We start from the raw sequence: 23,840 nt of genomic DNA, 5'->3' as shown, positions 1-23,840 counted from the left end.
CCTGCTTCTCCCTCTGCCTCTGCCTGCCATTCTGTCTGCCTGTGCTTGCTCTCTCTCCCTCTCTCTCTCTGACAAATAAATAAATAAAATCTTTAAAAAAAAAATGCTATATAAACCCTTGGCTTTGAGTGTTCAGGGTCCTTGTAGAAACCCGCTGCACTGGGCAGATACTTGGACCCCAGCTAGTTGGAAATAAACCTCGCTGTGTGACTTGCATTATCGAGAGTGTCCTCTGTCTAATTGAGGGGTGGTCGGCTCCGTACCCTAACATAAATAAAATGAAGCTTATTTCCTTTTTCACTCTTCCACAAACGATTGGAAGAAAAAATACCCCAAATCTGCATGCGTCTATTAATATTCATGCATTTAGGAGCATTAAAAAATTGCCCTGAAAAATAAAAAGAACTTACTCGTGAACAGCAAATTAGACACTTTTAAAGGCGAGTATGACCCCTGAGAACATCTAGGTCAAAGCTTTTAGTTCAAAGAAGAAAAAAACTGAGGCACAGAGTAATTTAAATGTGACCCACTCAAGGCCACCTAGTCAGCACCCGAATGACATCCCAAGTCTCCTGTTCTGTGTAGTTGTGTTCACTCTCTCGTGAAAGTTTTCCAAAGGGATTTGCTGGCTTGATTTTAGTAGGAAGGTAAAATTGATTAAAAGTAATAATAATAGTAAATACCTAGAGAGCTTGTTATATGATAGCCAATGCTCTGAGTGTATTATACATATTATCTAATCTTCACCACATGAAATAGATAACTATAATTAGCTCCATTTTATAAATAGGAAAATTGAGGCTTGCGATCGCACAGGTAGGTGGTGGAGCTGGGATTCAAACACAGGTGGTTCGTTCAAACATCTATGCTCTGAATGATTCTGCTATATCCCATCTGTTATACATATAATGCAGTCAAGCATTATGGGACTAATTATCGTCAACTGAGATTATTTTTTTTTTTTAAAGATTTTATTTATTTATTTGACAGAGATCACAAGTAGGCAGAGAGGCAGGCAAAAAGGGGTGGGGGAAACAGGCTCCCCACTGAGCAGAGAGCCTGATGTGGGGCTTGATCCAAGGACCCTGAAATCACGACTGAGCCGAAGGCAGAGGCTTAACCCACTGAGCCACCCAGGCGCCCGAGATTATTTTTTAAATAATAGCATACAATGTTCTACTATCATGTGCCTCAGAAATGCGTAACTAGATGTTTAGGTATATGTTCTATACAGTTTGCTATTTATGTGCATGCAGCCAATATGCATGAATTACCATACATGATCTAGGGGACTGTGCTTTCTGGGAATTTTCCTCATGCCAAGACCAGGACTCCATCACACCCTACATGCCCTTTCTCTCCAACACTTGGCAACTTGCCTTTCTCAGAGTACGGTTATAAAAGTTGGCTCCTATCATCTCTACCACCCACTAAGAGACTGCAGTGCCTGAACACTGGGTAGGCTGGACCCAAGCTGCCTTTGGTTTCCCCAGGAGGTGCATGGAAAATCTGCTTAACAACAGGAAGTATGAAGAAACTAGTCCCTCTGACCAGAGAAAGAAAGGAGGTGGGACAGAACCAGTGCTCATCCTTCTTCCCTAGGAGGCGCTGTTCCCCAATGCATACATGTGGTTTTTCTAGGGCCATCTGACACGATGTTGAATAGGCACGGTCAGCTCAAGAACGCACCACCTTGTATTTGCTCTCCTTCCTTAGATAATCTGCTCTCTTTTTCCCCGTCACTCTTACTTTTCCAGGATTGTATCAGCGCCCCAACCCCAATAAAGTGTTAGCACAGAATCTCTTTGCTCTATTTTCTAAGGAACCTGGGCTAAGACATGAGGATATTACTTGAGGCCGATAATTTCAGTATATAACAATGCAGTTAGCAGCTTTCAGCAAGAGGTATGAGAACAGTGGCCATCAAAATTCCTTCTCCCTCCCCCTCTACCATTCAACAGTAGCATAATAACTCAGCACTTTCGACCCAATTTTGGATACCACAGTGTTTCTGTAAGAGAAACTAAGTAACTATTAAGTGTACCTGATAAAAGGAATCATTGCCTCAATGTTCTATATTCAAAGCTGTATCTTTTATTTATTTTTATATAAACGGGTTGTCTTTGGTAAGATTCAGGGAGCCCTTCTCATTTAAATTGCTTTGCTCCCATGAACAGAACTAAATAAACCCATTCAAAGATCAAATTACACAGCTGGTGGAGACCGTACATCTTACAGCAAATTCGTTGCCGCAGGATTGCCGAGGAATGGAGTTCTGTTCAAAACTGGACCACTAGAGGGGCCAGACAAAGGTGGTTTTGTCACTGGGTAGAGCTATATAACATCAGACCTTAACGCACTGGGGCCTAAATTGATTCTTCCATATTTGGTGATGCATATTTTGGAATACGAGCTGGGTATTAGTCTGAATACTTTAGCAGGTATGATGTCATTTTAGTTATGCCTGAGGCCCATCTGGGAGAGAATATAAGTTGGTTTCCTAAGTCTTTTATTACAGAATGTCAACACTGCCATAGGCATATTTAGTATTTAAGACACAAGTTATTCTCTTTAATCAACAGTACAGAATAACAAGACCTCAGGGACGCAGCAGAGAATTCATCTGTGAATTAGAAATTGGGCATATGCCAAAGGATGATGCAACTTGCCTAATATTTGAGAAAGATGGTCTAGAAGGTAAGTCAGTACCCCATTCCGCTGGTTTATTTAAGCTCCACTGTCATTAATTTTGGTTTTTATTAAGAAATAAATCTATATTATAGTACCATAATAGTCCACAGAAATGGTTCCATAGAATTAGCATTTAATGCCACACACTCAGATTTTAGAGAACAGCATGAAAGAGGAGGCAACTGTCTGGGGAATGTTTGTGCGTATTTTGCAAAAATCATAGTTTAAAAATGTGGTTTGTTCTGGTACCAAATCTCTTTGTGAATTTAAGTGAGAAAAACCCACGCTGCTCAGAAAAGTGAAGTTTTTTGACTTGCAACATTATCAATTTGTTGTTATTATTCTTTGCTTTGGCTTATAAAAATTCAAAGCTGAACAATGCACTCAACTGTAGTAATGAACATTTTGAGTCACTGCTAAGATATTTCTTCCCTTTCAGTTACTCCTAGCCTCTTTATAAGTTTTAACAGTCCTTTTTGTAGTTTTAGTATTGACGTAGTCCCAAATCTAAAAAAGTTATATATACGTAACTAAATAAACAATAAAGTTTTTAAATAAATAGTTGTAGAGAGAGAATATTTACATATAGTATTGATGAAGCAGGGAATTAAATTATCACATTAAATCTCTTTGCAAGTTTTAGCAGAATCCTATCAGTAAAACATAGATGTGATGGAAATAAGAAAAGTGCTGGCAAATACTCAGCATTTTAGTCCCCACATCCTGTGTTTCATGTTTCTTAAGCTTTGTTTCTTCCCTCAAGGAAATTATAATGCCCCTTTCTAAAAATGCCCCTTTAATTGTCACTGAATACTTACAGATAAAGAATTTAAGCAGAAAGTACAGCAACTATTAATAATCAGTCAGTTATGGGAATAAAATTCAATTATCACATGCTTTATGTTATCCCCAAATTTATTTAACATAATTTAAGAATTCTTGAAACTGCCAGATAGCCTCTCAGATCTATTTTAACTTAGATGAAAAATTCCACTATGAGACTATCTCTAGATGATATTAAACAACCAGACACTTCAACTAAAAGATCTGGTATGTTACTCAATTTATAAAGAGAAAGTAATAATCCAGTTGTCTGGTCAAATTTTCGGCGGCTTTGTTGGTATCACAGAGTCAACCTCAGACAAGAGTATCTTCACAGGCGAGCACCTGCACATCTCGGTTTCTCAACTTGGTCTCAGTTTCCATTGCTTACTCACAGAACACATATTTTGTGGAAAGTAGCATGCTACATAAATTAGGCATACATAGTAAGTCATAGTCCCAAATCACATGGAAACTCAGTAAAATATCTGGTTAAGAAGTACAAATTCCCCTTTCTCGTCTACGGTGTTATGACCGTAAGTAGCAATCATAAGAAACTTCAAAATCCTGTTTCATGGGGGATGGTTATACTTGCTGGTTTCTAGTCTCCTTCCTGAGATTGATTGCCAGGCTTCACACCACTGTTTGAATGTCTTGCCCACCATTCTAAATCCGGGACATGCAGCCTGTTTTCTCAGGTCAGGCTCTGTATCCTCACCTGATTTCTTGACTTCACTCTGACATGAATCCTAGATGCTAAAAGCTGATTCCATTAGCCATTCCTAGACTTCTTTCTGAATTGGGAACTTCTCTAATGTCACCAGATTTGACCCTATTTACCAAACTGGATTTGCTTTTTAGATTCCCCTGAAACTACATTTCTCTTTCCGAGGAAGATGGTTTTCTTAACCAGCAATGCCTTCTAATTCTGACCTTCCTTATCTACCCTTATCCCACAGATATCAATACATGCTTGGGGCACAAATTTTGGTGAGGACATCAAATCTTTGGCTACTGTTAGGAGGTCCCTTCATATTTTTGACCCTCAATAATCCAAATTCTATTTGAGATAATTAGTGATAAAAGCATAAATATCAACTCAGTATCACATTCATTATTACCCATGATTTAAGCCCAGAAAATATTATTGTTATGTCTATTATATGATATTAACTATTATACCCATCTACTAGAGCTATAAGATGATAGCTATATGAATTCAAATTTTTAAATTTGTAAGGATCATAGTGTAAGAATAATATTTTCCTCCAAATATAAGACTAAGTTAAAATATTATCATTTGTTTCTTCTGAATAGATTCTTCATGACATTCTAAATTCAGTTTAACAGCACTTTTTTTTTTTTTCTTTTTTAACTAAAGCCATGATGGATATTTTTCTCCCCTGGATGTTCTGGTCTATTTTCCTCTGAATTAGTCTCATGAAAATAAAATGTAAGCTTAACAGGGTTCCTATCAAAGAAAAAAAATTTTTGATGCTCAAAAAAATGTTTTTTTTTTTTCCTTTTAGCAAATGTTCCAAGCGCTTAGCTATTCAAAATATATTAAGAGATAGAAATAATCATCAAGTTCTTCTGTAATGAAATGCTGACATCAACATCAACATTGTGGAATATCATCTCTAATTACTAAATGGAGATATTACTAACACACAGGGAAAGCAGACTTCTTTCCAATCTCACTAGTGATGCCATTTATCAGGTCTTTTTTCAAGTAACAAGACTTGTATTTTATAAGCATCAAGAGGGGATGAGGCCAGAATGCGTTCCTGAAAGGTCCCAAGCTAAGAGTTAGTCAGCTAAAGGGCTGGACCCTTTTTACCTGAGCACAGCATGCGGCCCAGAGTTCACACATAGGATGAAATTTCAAATTATGAGTCATTTAAACTCCAAGAAGAATAACCCTGTGTCAAGGAAGGGGTACTGAAGAGACCAATTGCATGGGAGCTACAAACTCATAGAAAGATTGCAAGACCTTTTATTACAAAAGAAGCCAAGATGTTGGGTCTAACAAAGGTAAATGTCACAAGAAACCGAAACTCAGACCCGGACAAATACACACATATATATAGTTTTACCTTGCTGCGTTGGGATCCTGTGGCCTTAAGGAAGGATGAGGACAAGAAGCAAAATAGCAATAAACAATTGCTCGGAAGACAACTGGTAGATCATAAATGGTGTGCACTTCAGAAAACAGTATTACTTGCTGCTCAGAGCTCATTCTAAATTACCTCAGTTTCTTATCAATAAAGACGGACTTGAGAATAGGACACACATACATTAGAAAAAATTATAGTGTCACATAGGAAATTAATCTTATGGCTTTTTTTTCTCAGCAATAGGCATGGGTTGTTCTCAGACTAGCTTTTGTACTTTCTATGCATTGATTTCAATGCTGCAGAGATGCCATATCAAATCGGTCCTGGAAGGGGCCCTACTCTATGTCCCCCCTCAACCTGTACCTTTCAGTAGGATCACTGTCATTAAGGACTGACTGCTGATTACTAATAGATTTCCAGACTTCTAGCTCAAAATCCAGATACATAATAGGAAAAAAAAAAAAAAGTAATCTATTTCTTTCCACTTCTTTTTGAAAATTCTAAAAAAAAAAAAAAGAGAAAAAAAGAAAAAAAAGAAATGGAGAAAAGTGTCAGTTAACAACAACTCTTTTCTTCATAGAAAGCAAAAGTAAAATCTAAACAAATGGGGTCAAATAATAGTTCCCTTCCTTCTGGCTAATTAGCACAGAGCAGTATTTCTAATTTTCTGGATATTTAGGAGCTGAGAACATCTGTAACAATCGTACAATAGAACACAGTCCTAGAAATATACGCACTCCTACCTCATGCAAGCAAATGGCATAGTGTGCCACTGTCTGTACATATGTACAGGGAATGAGTGACCTATATGGGTTGAATTCAAAAGAGGCCAGATCTTTGAGACTTCTTCAATTCAGAAGAAAATAGCCAACCAAGGGTTTAATTAAAACTTCAATGTCATGTTTCTCTTCAATAAATATTTTCCTTATATGTCCACTGGAAATTTCAGATCACGATATGCACTGAGATGAGAACAGTTTGAAGCACTCTCATCTCTGAGAGTTCTCAGGGACACTCATTCTGCACATATGGGTTTTATTTGATTATTTCATTAGTCTATGTTCCTTGGTCTTAACTTTAGCAAATGTTAGGACTCAGATTTGTCCATCCAGCTTCTGACATGCAGTTCCTTGACACAATAAGCTGCGATAAGCCATGAAGCAAGAAACATAAATGTCAGTTATAAGCTATGAAACAATGTTCCAAAGTAGAAAAGAAGACAAATCTAGAAAGATCCATCTTACTTCAAAACTCTTCACTTCTTCTTCCCCATCATCATCTTCCTCATCATGACAACTCTGAGACATGGAAAACATTAAGAAAAGGTTAGCAGGATTCAAATACGTTGAGGCAGAAAGTACAAAACAATGCAGCATGAATACCAAATCATCTGTACTAAGTTGTCATTGACATCCTTTAAACAGACGTATTAGATACAGTAAATGTAGATGGCATGATCAACGAATTCAGGACCCCCCAAAAAATTATACTGCGCTTTTACAAAATCAAAATAATTAAACTGCTAATTTTAGGCACAGCACGGAGATATTGATGAGATCTCTACCACAGTACATGTACCTCTTATTCATGCATTTATTGCCTTGTTCAAACCAAACTACAAGCCTTAAAGACAAGGATTGTTGGGGCGCCTGGGTGGCTCAGTGGGTTAAAGCCTCTGCCTTCTGCTCAGGTCATGATCCCAGGGTCCTGGGATTGAGCCCCGCATCGGGCTCTCTGCTCAGCGGGGAGCCTGCTTCCCTTCCTCTCTCTCTGCCTGCCTCTCTGCCTACTTGTGATCTCTGTCTGTCAAATAAATAAATAAATAAAAATCTTAAAAAAAAAAAAAAGACAAGAATTCTTGTTTTCTCTTATTTTCTGTTGCCATTACAACGCACAAATATAGATGCATGCAATAACTATGAATTAAAATTAACAGAAAGCATGTCTGTTGTTTAAAGTGACTCTTGTAATCCTTTACCTTCCTTTTTCATTGTAATTGGTCTGAAGGAGGAAAATGAAATTCTAGCTGCTACTAATACTATTATTTTACAGAAAAATAACTGACTAATCCATTGAGTTATTGTCCCAGAAATGATAAAGGAGTTACGTTAATTCATGCATCTATTCTTATCTAATTGCCACAGCTAAAGGTTTTGCTTCCTAAATTTAAGAGAGAGTGGTGTGGTGACTAAGAACATAGCCTAAAGACACAGGGGCCTGCTTCAAATCCTGATGCTCCCAATTATTAGCTGTTCAGGTTAGGGCAAGTTTCTTTACCTCTCTGGGTATCCCTTTTCTCATATTGAAGGTAGAAATAAGACAAAGAGGACCAGGGCTCCTGGGAGGATTATGTAAATTAACATATGTAAGTTGGTGGCATAATTGTTTAAGTGTCTGAAAAATAATAAGCATTAGATAAATCTCAACTGCTATTATAACTATTCTGGTTGGGAATAAAAAGAATCATGTTGACCAAGGGAAGCTGGCATTAACCAAAAGCCATGGCAGGAAAAAACCTATAGCTTTTTTTTTTTTAAGATTATTTATTTATTTATTTGTTTGACAGACAGAGATCACAAGTAAGCAGAGAGGCAGGCAGAGAGAGAGGAGGAAGCAGGTTCCTCACCGGGTAGAGAACCTGATGTGGGGCTCGATCCCAGGACCCTGAGATCACGACCCGAGCTGAAGGCAGAGGCTTTAACCCACTGTGCCACCCAGGCACCCCAAAACCTATAGCTTTTAAGGTGAGATTGTTCCAACCCTTCTAAAGATTTCTTCTGGTCTGCAAGCCCTCATCATATCAGTGAAGTGAATGTGGCAAGTAATTAAATATAAGCGACAAATCCGAAGAATAGTTTCAGTTCAATGATTCCCAGTATTTTGAGTATGGAGATAAAGTGGGGATGGGAGGGAGGGCAGAAAATATGATCCTTCTACCAGCACGATGATAGATTCTAAAGGTCTGTCATATTCTTTTGTTCCCTCAATAAATACTATCACCCTTTCCAATCTGGAGTAAGAAGACTGACAACATAGTTTGCAAAGGAAAATAAACAATTCTGCTGTTTGGAAAAGGAGTCCCATAGCACGTTTCCCTACAGAAACAACGTTGTTAATTATTTAATCAAGAGTGCGGGTAATGTTCTGCTATGTGCTAAGGTCACCTTGGCTCTCATGCCATCAGTTAACCAGAAATCTAAGAAAAAGAACCATGAAAACTTGAGCAAAACACATCTGAGAGGCAAACCTGTAGTCCTCTATAAATACTGTGCATCTCATGTTAAACACAGAGGAATTTTGGTTTATCTGTCCTTCCTCTGCTTTAGGAAATAGAAGTAAAGCACAGGCATTATATTTATATTTATAGTAAATGAGCATGTTTACTATTTAAGCAAATTAGAACACTAATCTGTCTCTTGAGAATGTGAAGTTGAGGGGCACCTGGGTGGCTCCATCAGTTAAGCGTCTGCCTTGGGCTCAGGTCACGATCCCAGGGTCCAGGGATTGAATCTCATGTCAGGCTCCCTGCCCTGGGAGGACTTTGCTTCTCCCTCTCTCTCTGCCTGCCACTCCCCCTGGTGCTCTATCACATAAATAAATAAGTTTTTTTTTTTTTTAAATGTGAAGTTTAGGGGCGCCTCGGTGGCTCAGTGGTTTGAAGCCTCTGCCTTTGGCTCAGTCATGATCCCAGGGTCCTGGGATCGAGCCCCGCATCGGGCTCTCTGCTCATCAGGGAGCCTTCTTTCCTTCCTCTCTCTCTGCCTGCTTCTGATCTCTGTCTGTCAAATAAATAAATAAAATCTTTAAAATGTATATATATATGTATAAAATAAAACAAAGTATGGCTTGAAAAATACAAAGATTTAAGATGATTTTTTTCAAGATACAGCCAAAGCAAGGAGAATGAGTAATAGTAAGTACAGGGTTTAGAGCAGACACCATAATAATAATAATGGTAATAATAATAATAAAAAGAAGTACACAGCTACTCATCAGCTGTTTGCTTCAAATTTTACTACCAAAGAGAGTGATTTTTATTTTTATTTATTTTTTAATTTTTATTTATTTATTTGACAGAGAGAGACACAGCAAGTGAGGGAACACAAGCAGGGGGAGTGGGAGAGTGAGAAGCAGGCTTCCCGCCGAGCAGGGAGCCCAATGCGGGGCTCAATCCCAGGACCCTGGGATCATGACTTGAGCTGAAGGCAGATGCCTAATGACCGAGCCACCCAGGGGTCCCTGTTTGTTTATTTTTTGAGAAAGACTGTGGAGCACGGGGAGGGGCACACGTTGAAGGAGAATCCCACACTGAGCGTGGAGCCTGATCTTACCCTCAAACCACAAGGTTCCACCTTTGTAGCCCACCTGCTCAGCGGTTCTTCAAATGCAGAGGACAACAGTGTATGACTCCTTTACTCATTTGTGAGCTCCTTACTTCTTCATGCCCTTATTTATCCTAGTTAAAAGTCCAAGATCAAGGAGGAAATATCCTTCCGTCTTTTTTTTTTTTTTTTTTTTAAGATTTTATTTATTTGACAGATGGAGATCAGAAGTAGGCAGAGAAGTAAAGCCTCTGCCTTCGGCTCAGGTCATGATCTCAGGGTCCTGGGATTGAGCCTGGGATCGAGCCCCGCATCAGGCTCTCTGCTCAGCAGGGGGCCTACTACCCACCCCCTTTCTCTGCCTGCCTCTCTGCCTCGTTATGATCTCTGTCTGTCAAATAAATAAATAAAGTCTTTGAAAGAAGAAGACGAAAAACGAAATAGGCAAAGAGGCAAGCAGAGAGGGCGGGGGGAGGAGGGAAGCAGGCTCCCCGCTGAGCAGGGAGCCCAATATGGGGTTCGATCCCAGGACCCTGAGACCATGACCTGAGCTGAAGACAGAGGCTTAACCCACTGAGCCACCCAGGTGCTCCTATCCTTCCCTCTTTTATCCTTTAACTCAGTGTTTTTCTTTTTTTCTTTAAATTTTTATAAAGATTTTATTTACTTATTTGACAGAGAGCGACAGTGAGGGAGGGAACACAAGCAGGGGGAGTGGGAGAGGGAGCAGCAGGCTTCCCGCTGAGCAGAGAGCCCGAAGCAGGGATTGAACCCAGGACCCTGGGATCATGGCCTGAGCCGAAGGCAGACACTTAACAACTGAGCCACCCAGGCGTTCTAACTCAGCATTTTTCAAACTATGGGTTTCAGCTCTTTTATTGGATGCAGAATCTACTTAATGAGTCAGGATCTAAAATAATTTTTTTAATTTAAATAGAATAGAAAATTCAGGCTCTACTGCTCATAGGAAGGGTATAATTTCATGAAAATGTTCTTTCAACAAACCAATTTTATGTGTCCATAAATACACTGGGTAAATATGTTTCTTACTGGGGGTTATGGTTTAAAAGAAAGCTGGAAAGCCACAGCTTTTCCTGATGCTCTGTAACCTGTCCTCTCCCCCTGCTCCCATTCACTCAAGACCTCCCACCACAAATGACCCCCTTGCCCTCTCTCTTGGTTCCTTCCCACTAGGAGAGAAGCATGTTCAAATCTCTCTCACATATAAAAGTAAACAAACAGCAAACAAACAAAAAAAGATAATCCCCATCAATGTCACAATTCCATCTGGATATTGGTCACTTCATATCGTCTCTCCCCTCTCTCAGTCTTCTAATAAAGAAATGTCTAGGCCACATCCCCTCACAAATCTCTACTTGCTTCCCCACAGTATGGCACTGGCACCTCCGACGGCCTCTCTCCATAATGTCCTGAAACGGATCTTACCATGGTCACATGACACACATGCACTAAATCCCAGAGAAGTCTCAGTCCTCGCCTTGATCATCCACACCCTCAGCAGCATATGGTTCCGCTGAGCACCCACTAAGACCCGCAGCTCCTATATATGCTCACACTTAAAGATTCTCCCCCTAACATTTTTTATGGGTTCCTTTTCTTCTTATCATCTCTTATATACCCATGTCCTTACAGAAGTGGTCATGGGCCTTTCCCTCTCATGATACCTTCTCCGCCTGGGGCAAGACCATCTACGCCTACGGCTTTGATTCCCTTCGAATGCAGATAAACCCCAAATCTGTATTTGTAAGCCATCCCTGAGAGGCTGAATGTCAGACCTGAATGTGTTATCACATATCTGATCTCTCCACTGGGCTGTCTCACAGGCATTTTTAACTCACATGTCCAAAACTCAATTTGCCATCTCTCTCCTTCATTACAGGCCCACGGTTCTTCTAGTGCTCCCCATCTCAGTATCTGGTACCAATGTGCTCCCAGTCACCTACATCAGAGGCCTCAGAGACACCCCGACTCCTCTTTTAAACGCACCCCTCATTCACCCTCTACTGTGGGATATAAATGAAATAAAGACTCAGTACACACAAGCTGGTCCTATTGTTGTACGGTCTACCCGTCATTAGGCAGTCAAGGACTTCTTAAACCTTAGCCTAAGCAACCCTCACTACTCTCCTGTGCAACCTCTTCCCTATACCCCTGATAGCGCCTCTACCATTAATCTTAGTAGAGCTTGCTGTAACCACCTGCCAGAATTTTGCCTTCTCCATGAGACTATATACTCCAGGAAGAGTGTGTGCATTTCCTTCTTATTCATTATATTACCTCCAACAACTTGATGCCCATGAGTATTTGTTAAATGAATGAATGAATGTTTGGAAACTTAACGAGCTACCCATAAATAAAATGTCAAGAGAGCAAACAATGATTACCTGTCAAGGAAGTCAGAACAGAGACTCATGCAACAAGTGGAAAATTAAGATTAATACCCCTTAGGTTTCTAGGACTTAACAGTATTTTATTTGGACACAAAAATATTTCCAAAGGATAGATTCTTTATCCCTTGTCTGATGAAAATGATTTTCCTTTATTAAAATTAAACACTAAAATCAAGATATTTTTACTTACCTTTGCCATAATATCTGCATACGCCATATATAAAAAATCTTCCTCCAGTTTGCTATGAGAAATAAGAAGAAAACGGGAATTTTTAAGTAGGAGGCTAATCAGATGCAAAACTGCCATCACTGTATAAAATAACCTTTATTTTTCAACCAGTACACCTTTTTAAAATGAAATAAACACAAAACCTAGGCAAAGTCATCATTCAAAAATATGGCAGACTCAGACAGCAAAGATCTCTGACCTAAACAGCTGACCCATCTTACCTTCCCGAAGAGGCCTTCAAGTCTCACAGAATAAATGGTCTACTGATTTACACACAAATGTTAACAGCTTTAATTTTCTTGAAACTACACAAGCTGAAACAACCAAGTTCAAAGAGGCAGGGGCTTCTGACGGCAGAAGTGTTATTTGACATTTGATGAAAAGACTCCCCAAATTATTATGCTACTATACTGTTCAGAAATACAACAGTCACAGTGATCCCTAACCATTAAGAAATGTGTTTAATATCTTCTTCTTGAGAAGTACAGAAACCATTAATTCATGAAGAAAGGTTTCCCAAAGAATGCCTAATATTTGCAAAGTTATTCTAGCAGTTTTAAGGTTCAGCCATCAGGAAAGTTCACTTAAGAAAATACCTCATTACCTGACAATACCAGTCAGAGGGTTGCTCTATGCTTAGGGATGAGATGATTTGGTCAGTTAGGAAATAATAAGAGAGCGAGAGACACTGTGAGAGGAGGATGGATCACATTGGCTAAGAGGGAGAAATGTGCATTGTTATGGCACGCATAGAGGTCAAATGAACTCATCTAGACTCTCAAAAGACTCATGGGGGTGGGGCCGATCATTAAATTATCTTCCAGCTTCTGCAGGAATGAGTGAAGCCTAGGGCAAAGTAGGCTCCCTTTTGTACCACGGGGAGGCAGATAAATGTTTTATAGCCTCTGAAAGGTTTCAGCACAGAATCTCTGTGGTGCTCCCCATTATGAGCAGACACTGAGCCCATGTGGATTACCGGGCATCTGAGGACACAGAGATTTAACCACACAGAGGTTTGGCCTTTGTGGCTTCAGTGAATTCACATCAATAAGACTACAGAAGCCATGGAAAATGGAGAATGCCCCAAAACAGACGTCAAAGAAACTTCCTGTTGAGAAGATGGTTCACCCGCCTCTAAGGTTTCCTAAGACCCATTGCACAATGGAGACACAGGAAGTTTGGGTCACCAGTGGCCTCCACACATTTTTTTTTTCCTACCGGAATTTGCTTTGGGCTCTTTTGTTTTCTTTATAAAGGCCATCTGTGACAAAGGAAAAAAAAATCATTTCATAAGATTTGGGACCGACTGCAACAGCTAATGACGAAATTGTTAGGAATAACTGGGACTCATGGACAGACATGAAAGCCTGAACTTGAACGAATGTTGGCCCCTGGGTGTATTGGCCAACTGGTCCTACCTCGGAACAATTCTCTCTCCTAACAAGAACAAGATGAAATTGCAACACGAATGGGTCAAACACAAGATACTCAGACATGGGGTTTCTTTATCTGTTCTTCCTATGCTCCCACGAACCCTCCCAACCATACCATTTCTCTGTTAAAGCTGTTCGACTAAACAGAAGTATGAGCTGATGGAGGGGATCAACTCTCTTCGTGCCTTCTTCTTCTTCTGGAGGGTTGGCTCCAGGTTTCTACAAAAAAGCCAAATTGATAAAATTTCACATTAAATGAAATGTGCACACAAACCCAGGTGTAATATGAAGGTCAGGAACAATAACTAAAAAGAAAGCCATCTTCTTTGGCTCTGGCATGTGTATGTGTGTGTGTGTGTGCACGTGTGCATGTGTTGTTTTTTTTTTTTTTTAAGATTTACTTATTTATTTATCTGACAGACATCAATAGGCAGAGAGGCAGGCAGAGAGAGAGAGAGGAGGAAGCAGGCTCCCCGCTGAGCAGAGAGCCTGATGCGGGGCCTGATCCCAGGACCCCGAGATCATGACCTGAGCTGAAGGCAGAGGCCCTAACCCACTGAGCCACCCAGGCGCCCCAGTGTGTGTTTTTTATATGCACTGTGCACACATGTGTGTTTTATATACATTGTGCATGCATGTGAGTATTACATTAATCAGTGCAAAACTATGCAGCTTAAAAAAAAGATATTTAATAATTGGACCAAAAACCACTGTGAGCAGGGATGACTCACAACATTTAAAAATTCTGAATGCTGTTCTTAGAAGCAGAATCACAACTGGGGGTATATTTGGTACAGAGATTTCAGCTCTAGGGAGAGCTGAATTTACAAGGAATTACAATAAAATCCTAAGTCACTCCAAGTATAAACATTTAGTTCACAGAGCAGTGAAAACTGATTATTATCAAATGAAACATTTTCCTTGCCTATACAAACAATGTCAGGTAAACAATGCTAAATGAGTTAGTGCTTAAGCTACCACATTTTTTTTTTTTTAATTTTCAGTTACTTTAAACTTAGAATAATTTTGTACTATTAGAACTTTTAACACAAGGAAAATTATTAAGCATTTTTACTCAATGTAGAATTAATAAATCTTGACTCTTCATTGAATGGTTTAATGACTTTTATATATCTATTGCCTTACCCATTCAGACTGATTATCTCTCTACATAAATGATCTTCTCCTGGATTTACAGCTTAACAGTGTAGATAAGGGATACATTTCTATAAGATATCTAATAGTCTATGGGTTGTTTTGGTTCTAAAAACAAACTGAACTCACTTAAAATATATGGGCATAATCAAGGTCAAGCTTTCACGATTTATATCAGTTTATCCAATATTCCCTGATATCTTGTGAGTTAAAAAAAAAAATAACTTTTAGAGAAGAGGTTTTTAACTTGGGAGTCATGAAGCCTCTAACTAGTCTGCAAAATTCTACCAGACCACACGCTTGTAAATTTTCCTGAGACGATGGCTTCCATCAGATATTTTAATAGGTCCACCACTTCGAAAAGATTAAGACAATGGCCTCCCAGACTGCTCTGCTCTCAATATAACAGCATCCTTACCAGCACAGCATGGAAGGACCAAAAACCTACTATGCCATCTACTACATTTACCAGGGCTTCCTGTTCTTCTTGTAGCCAGTCCATCATTCTCTGCCCATGTGATTTTAAAAACCAGCTACTTTTCATTGGCTTTTGTTAACCTTCACTTATGTTTGGTGAATAACTTCATTATGGTTCAGCTTTTAAAGCTCTATTCTGGTTCTGAGGTGATTAAAGGGGCTTTGCGGAAAAATTTAAGAGAATAATGGAATCAATGTTTGGTTAATAATAAACTATCATTCAGCTTAACTTCTGAATTGCATGATGTTGGAGAGAGCTGTCTGAAGAAAGGATAAAATTTTCCCTAAACACTGAATGCAATGAGCAACAAGAATAAGTGTCCTAGGAAGAATATGCTACAATGATATTTTCTCTTTAATATGATATGGTAAATGCTCACACCAACGTTATCCCACCAAACCCAAACCCTCTTTCATCTTAAAACTTCATTAAAACATACTGCTAAATCTTCTATCAGTTTATCTTCAAAATAGTGTTCTTCCGTTTCAATCCAAGACTTTTCATATCCCTGAAGAAAGAGATTGACAGCCCGGTGCCTAAAAGAAAAGCACAATTTCGAACAAAGGATTTTTTTAAATAAATTGGAAAATGAATCATTAGTGCTTTATCACTGGATTGTCTGTGCACTAAAAAAAGATAAAACAATAAACTTCCTACTCATGATTCCAGAAGCAACACATTATAGTGAACAAGGCGAGGCTTCTCAGATCGCAGGCTGACTTACATTCAAATTCTGGCTCTGTCATTTCAAAGCTTCACAACACTGGCCAAGTTATTCACTTGACCAACTTCCACTTTTTCCATTGATAAAACTAGGAGAACCCCAATCTGCACTTCAGTTTTGCAAGACATAAAAGGAGATAAACAATGTGAAGCACATTGGGTAGATAGATGGTCATTAGGGGGTAGCTATTATGACATAAGGTGGCTCTGAGAAACAATGTACTAAGTGTTCATAAAGGAATTATTCAGTATTTGAGTTAACATTAGATAGAGGCCCCAAGGACTATTAAACAAAATGTCTTATGTGAACTTAATAGGAGTAGGTATCCAAAGACTAAATCCTAGGATACTGAAAATAAATGGTTGCCTATGAAATAAAAGAGCCCCGCACACTAAAAGAATCAATAAACTCATCATGAAGTTGATGAGAGGTACAGATAAGATTCCACCATAAGGAAGGTAAAAAGAAAGTCATGACCATAAGGAAACATCCTAAGAGAATATCAGAAGTGTTAAAAGGAGAGGTGCCATCATCACAGGATGGAAAGCTGAGCCTCGCTGTGCTGATGGCGGGCTATGGAATCATGAGGCACATGGTCAGATAGGTTTACGAAGAGTCTGGAAGACCAATGGGAGGAACTGACCTGATGTACCTGGAACTGCTAGAAATTGCCATAAAGTCCCATGCATGAAACAGGCATGACAAAGGACGGCCTCAGCCTTCCTGGGACATCTGAACCAGCTGAGTGGCTTTTGTACAATATACTTGCAAAGCACTCACAGAAATGCTGACTCAATAGGTTGAGGTTTGAGTGTTTCTGTGATGAATCTGGTGTACTTCCCAAAAGCACCAGGTTTGAGAGGCACCGCAAAAAGGGATACAATTTTAGACAGGTTTTATCAGAGGGAGTGGAACTGAAGACTCTGTGACATCCTCGGGGAAATGAGCTCGGAACCTGCTGCCATCAACTTGGTAAGGGGCGATAAACAAGTAAGATGAAGAGGTGGCCATAAAGGAAAGAGGATCCAAGTGAAACAGATCAAGGAAATATCTGATGGAACTTGGGGTATGACTAGATAGGAGAGACCAGAAAAGGAATAAGACAATGAATTCGAGGTTAATATTCTTTTTTTTTTTTTAAAGATTTTATTTCTTTATTTGACAGAGATCACAAGTAGGCAGAAAAGCAGGTAGAGAGAGAAGGAAGCAGGCTCCCCGCTGAGCAGAGAGCCCGATGCAGGGCTCGATCCCAGGACACTGAGATCATGACCTGAGCCGAAGGCAGAGGCTTTAACCCACTGAGCCACCCAAGGTTAATATTCTATTGACTAACAGGTAACACCATAATGGAGTCAGAGAATTTAAAAGGCGCACATGGTCTCAAGGAGAAATTCATGTATTTTTATACCCAGCTAAGGTACCAGAGCAAGAAATCCTGCTGTCTTAGTGAAAGGGGATTGTGTGAAGTTCGTTTGCTTTGTTGGGGGTGTTGTTTTGTTTTACTCCCCGACTCACTTATTTATTCAAACATGTACTGAAAGTCAGTGTTCTAGGTACTAAGGGTATAAAATTGAACACAACTCTAAAAGATCTCAAAGCCTGGATCAGAGAGACAAATAGGCCCAACACCATGTGAACATGTTAACAGCCAGGGACCTAATAAAATCATCCTAGAAACAAAGAAGAGGAAGTGTTCCAACTGCAAGGAGTGGAAGGGCATGGTCTGGTCAGAGATGCTCCAAAAAAGAGAGAGAGCTGAGCTGAACCCTGTTTACCAGATGTGGGGATGGTATCATTGACACAAGGCTCCGAGGGGAAAGGGCAGTTTCTTGGGAAAACTACAAGGAGGCTGAACTGGTACCTGGGCCACAGAGCCAGACTCAAATGTACCAGGTGATTTTCTCTATTTTTCTCTATAATTTCTCTATTTATATAATTATAATATATAAATATATAACAAAATACATAAATATAATTATAACAATATAAATATTTCTCTATAATTTCTCTATTAACAAGTACACCTGCTGTTATGAGAAGGCGGGGAGTCTGTTAAACGCATTGACATTATTTCCATAAACTAGGTCCATATCACTGCTTCTCCCCAAGATGGACAATGCCCCCAAAATAGTAAACAACAGTTAACAGGTATAGTGTTAAGTCTGGCTCTAAGCACTCCGTATACCTCAACCCATTACATCATCTGAACAAGTCCATGAAGCAAATCTCATCATGGTACACATGAGGAAATCTGAGCCATCAAGTAAGAAACTTGACAAATGTCAGGCAGCTGTCCGTTGAGATGCCATGATTCAAATCAAAGCAGTCTGAGTTCCTAATGACCCCACCCGCCTTTTATATGCAAGCAGATCTTCCTCAGTATTTAAGAGCATTTAACAATTACACTGTAGACCACAGTCCTCTGGGAACACCCAATGAAGAAAAAAACAAACTCAAGTATTATACAGAAGAACCAAGGGATCTCTTCCATCTGTCTCTCAGACTACTGCACTCAGGTTAAAATTGACTCTATACTCCTACTCCTTCGTAGGGGAAAAGAACAGAGACTTAAAAAGTCTGACCTTGGCAGATTGTATAAAGGAGCCATCCGGAAGCAGGCTACCACTGCCCTTTTCCTCTGCTTGGATAACAGTTTGTGCCATACAGCCTTCTTCGATCTCTGTGGATGCTCCACCTGAGGTAAAAGGATAAAAAAAAAAAAATTAAATATTTAAACCCCAAACTATCCTCAAAAATACAGTATTAAACAGCTGTGCCTTTTCGATTAAAAACTTTTGGAATTTCAATTCCAAAAGCACCCTACAATTATTATGGAAAAACCCATTTCCTAGAAGTAATGCAATGCTAAATTGGAAATAGTTTTGAATGCTACATATTTTCTTTAGTCAGAATATAGTATTTTCCCAGTAGTGTATACTTGAGAAGCTATGTCATCTCTAAAATCAAAGAAATATAAAACCATTCTACATAGAATCATGTTTTCAGAATTTGGTATGGTTCTAAAACATATTTTCTGTCTATACAAAAAATTAACACAAAAAATTATTTATGTATCCATTTAAGCCAATTTTATCCTAAGTGTCAACGTGAATAGAGACATAGAAAATTCTTCTGAAAATTCAACCCTTCCTTAATATAGTAGGATGGAGAGAAGATGACAAAGCTTCAAGAACACATCACTAGGAATGAGGTAAAGAATTTAATTTTGCAATGTTAAAATACGTAATTATTTTGTTAGAGAGGGACAAATGAGAATTCAAAGTTGGAGTAAATGAGGCAAGCAAGCTATTTATTTAGCTAATGGTGTTTGGACCTCCAAGATGAAAAAGAGATTAATTATAAGTATTAGAGAGAGAGAAAAAAAACCCCAACATGTAATTCTAAATTAATTAGTAGTCTCTAGGTAATTGAACACTGTACTTCCCAGACTGTAATATCTCCGGCGCAAACATGTAGATTTCTGGAAGAAATAAAAATGTTGCGTTAGCTAAAAAAAATAAAACTAAAGTCTATTACCCTTTGTAGTAAAGGGTCAAAATATGAATGTCACAATGCCTGAAGAAAACATTAACAAAGTCTGGACTACAGTGGTTTAGAAATTTTAATGAAGCAACTTGTAAAATTGGAAAACACTTATTTCTGTGATGGTCATCCCCCCACAGGATCGATAAATACTTTCCGACAATTGTCCTCTTCTGTTTTCTTCTGGATGACCGTGTTAAGTGAATGGAAGGTAGTATTGTTCAACTAGATCTAATGCATTCAAGTTTCATTTTGAGATTCAGGCTGCTCAGACTCACTTTCTGTAGGAATCTGCGTTCTGATTGGTGTGGGTGACAGTTAACAATCATAATAAAGTACCAAAGCACTGAAGATCCAGAAGTGAACATGGTGGAAAAGGTGTCTGCCATCATGAAGCTTACCACTTGGCAGAGCATTTTATTATACATGAAAAGTCTCTGAATAGTGAGGCTTTGTCTCACTGTCCAAATGCGCAGAGGTGCTGATTTGTTAGCGTGCCTCAAGTTTGAGTAGTAGGAAATGGCAAGGGGACAGGTTACTCTCAGGGACCAATGACCAGATATGCAGTATAAAATACACAGTCGCAAAGGTTGCTGATACCGGAGATAAGTGAAATCAAGTCTCTACTATGCACCCACTGAGTTTAGCAAGTGAAGATATTCTTTGCAAGCTGCTCTATGACTTAGTAACAAGTTAACATTGGAATAGAGGTAATGCAGGCATGAATTCCTCTTGTGGCCCATTTTTCCCTCTTTTCTAGTCTTTGGTCATTGATGATTTCTTTTTACTTGTATTCTTAACAATGTGAAGAATGGTTGACCTTAACTAAAATATGACCGCCTAGAAAATGCCTTCAAGATTATGGGGATCACCTACTTGGCAATTAGATTAGGTCTGGACTCCTGTTATAGTCTAGACTGCACATTTTGTATCCGGGCATATCTGTATCATTACAGATTGTGTCCACATGCTCTGCACGGTCCTGACCTACTTGAGTAGAGATACAGCCTTCAACCCCCAGAACCTGCAGCACCTAATGCTGCCATATGGTACTGTATGCAATAAATGTTCATGAAGGGAATGGCTGCAGCATAAAATGAACCTCACTACTTTACAGATGACTTCGTTCATTACGATTGAATACAGTTACCAATATATGTCAATAGAATAAAATCAGATTTTAATAAGCTTCATTTAATGTATCTAAAAGTCATTCAAACAAATCCAGACATGTGCATGGAAACTAAAAAGGATTAGAACCTTACAGTATGGGACGCGCAGGTGGCTCAGTTGGTTGAGCCTCTGACTCTGGATTTCAGCTCAGGTCATGGTGTCAGGATTGTGAGATCGAGCCCTGCATCAGGCTCTGTGCTGGGTATGGAGCCTACCTGGGATTCTCTGTTTCCCTCTCCCTTTGCCCTTCCCCCTCCCCTCTTTAAAAAACAAAACAAAACAAAAAATCTTATGGTAGGGTACTGCTGCCAGAAATAATCCTCAGGTACACATTAAATAAACATTTAATAGTCTTCTTAAATATGTGTGTAATTCTGGAAAACAACTCTATGACTTTATAGGTCATTAAGATTTCATTACCTTAAATCTCATCATCTTCTGAGTGATCATTTGTACTTATTTAATATTTCATGAAAATATTATGGAAATATTTAGGGGAATATTGAGTTTTCCAAATTTGATTATTATGTTATTAATAGTGTGGTGTTACACAATGTAAATACACAATGTAAATACATGTCAATAGCCATGTGATTTAAGGGTAGCCTAGTTAAATTTCATCAGGTGCAGTGATAACTTGCACGGCATGGGGGAGGTTTTTAATGTTTGAGGGGCACCTGAGTAAGCAGGAAGGAAAGTATGAGGATACTACATTAGGTGTTATCTTTACGTTATTTAACGGGTCAAGGCGGGGATGGGAGATCACCGGATAATACAAAATAGGAATCCAGGAAAAAAGTTTGTTATTGCTATGTCAACATGGTCTATAAAACATTTAGGTGACAAAATTCCCGAGATGCCATATGCCCTTTTATTATTTTATGTTTGTTGTAAAATGAGAGACCTGCCATGTCCAGATGAGGACTGTCATGAAGGCCCAAGGACAGATCACACTGTTGGGGTCACACTGAGCCCCCTCACTTGGTGTCATTTTGCTGAGTGGACCTCATGAGAAACAGGGACGATGTCTCAGTATTGCAGATATTTTACCTAAACCAGAAGATTCCTCACACAACAATATATCCCACAGATGGGTAATATTTCAAATATTACTGGTTTGAGAACTGTTGAATAATGAATAAGGAAATCAAACACACAGTGAACTTTGTAGTTTAAAGTAGGATACAACTAAATAATTATATAAAAATACTATTCTCACATAGTTTTAATATCAATGCACTGCTCTTCTCCAAACATAATTTATTGCTGATCTTGGAGCAAATTAACTCAAAAATATCTCTAATGAAAGGTGAAACTAATGACCCCAAAAGAATCAAACATTAAACGAGTGAAAGCATCTCAAACATGTTGTTATGAGCAGTAATAACAACTGATACGTAGAACATGCAGTCAGGCAACTCCTGAAATTTTTGTTAGAATGATTTAAAATTAAGCATATAATCTTATTCATCTGTATAATCACAGAAATATTTTGAGAAAAGACAATAAAACAAAGGCTGTAATATCCCAAAATACATTAGCTATATATTGCTACAAAAACTCTGTGCTGGGAAATCTTGCTTATTAGATACAAGTGCTCCTCAATCATATCTTCTTCATCATGAATCTGCTGAACATCTATGTTTTTTGGCCCATACCTAACAACGAACACACACCGTCTTTAAAGTGTGCTTACATGGTTAAGGCAAACACGATGGAATCAACACAGACTCTAACCTGCTCAAGATGGAAAAGCACATTCGCTATATCTAATACTCTTTCCACAGTCTTCTCCGGATCTGACGTATCTTCGGTCCTGTTCGGTAAGTCTTTGTAAAGAGCCATTTGCCATCGAATAGCAGGATCCTCCAACTGCAGGATAAAAGGAAGACGTCTCAAGAATAGAAGGTTATGACCTAAAGAGGAGAAGACCTACTTACTGGAGTGTTGCCTAATGTCAAAACACGGTGCAGAGACGAGAGCAGAGAATGATCTCGTACTCACAAAATTGATCATCTGGTGGAGAAGACAGAAATTAAATATGTACAATTCTGATGACGGCTACTCCAAGAGAAATATTAGGTATTGTGAACTTCAACCTAACCTGCTGGTGGTTGGTTAAGAGTCCCCTGAACAAGGGAAGTTTTGCCCAAGATGTAAAGATGAGATGGACATACATGGTCAAGGCAAGGAAGTAGACAAAGCAACCTTCTATCTTTCTCTTTCCCTTTCACAATCACTGAAAGATCTACGTACTTACTTTCATAGCAATGATATGGGATCACACTTACAGGCAAATACAGGGACTCTACAACTGAGCTCAGTCTCCCTGAAACAAAGATATCAATATCAACTGATGGAGGGCTAATAAAATCATACTCTATAATGAAGGGGTCTTTTTAATACCATCAAATTTCCTGAGTGGGAGATATAACTGAACTCTGTATGTTTTTGAGAAGGATTATTATAAAATCATAGAAACCAAAAAATACAAGCATCCTTACAAGGAACAGATCACATGACTTCAGAGAAATAATATAGAAAAAACTATGTCATTAAAAACAGGCAAAGCGGGACGCCTGGGTGGCTCAGTGGGTTGAGCCGCTGCCTTCGGCTCGGGTCATGATCCCGGCGTCCTGGGATCGAGTCCCGCGTCGGGCTCCTTGCTCAGCAGGGAGCCTGCTTCTCCCTCTGCCTCTGCCTGCCACTCTATCTGCTTGTGCTCACTCTCTCTCTCTCTCT

At 39.1% G+C, this 23,840-nt stretch overlaps 1 protein-coding gene across 1 annotated transcript in view; it reads right to left on the bottom strand.

Annotated features, from left to right (window-relative positions):
• The window catches only part of LOC111144745 (ryanodine receptor 2), a 549,385-nt gene that overhangs the window by 85,621 nt on the left and 439,924 nt on the right, over window positions 1-23,840 (bottom strand). Inside the window, 8 exon segments of the mRNA XM_022499183.1 lie at window positions 5,610-5,633; window positions 6,875-6,928; window positions 12,554-12,605; window positions 14,141-14,244; window positions 16,098-16,194; window positions 18,965-19,077; window positions 19,819-19,863; window positions 22,836-22,970. Of these exon segments, the coding sequence (XP_022354891.1) occupies window positions 5,610-5,633; window positions 6,875-6,928; window positions 12,554-12,605; window positions 14,141-14,244; window positions 16,098-16,194; window positions 18,965-19,077; window positions 19,819-19,863; window positions 22,836-22,970 (624 nt within the window).

This window comes from Enhydra lutris, unplaced genomic scaffold (genome assembly GCF_002288905.1).
Source record: "Enhydra lutris kenyoni isolate GAN:26980312 unplaced genomic scaffold, ASM228890v2 scaffoldscaffold12, whole genome shotgun sequence".
Lineage (NCBI taxonomy): Eukaryota > Metazoa > Chordata > Mammalia > Carnivora > Mustelidae > Enhydra > Enhydra lutris.
The sequence above is the reverse complement of the archived record's forward strand: the minus strand, read 5'-3'. Positions and strand labels throughout refer to the sequence as shown.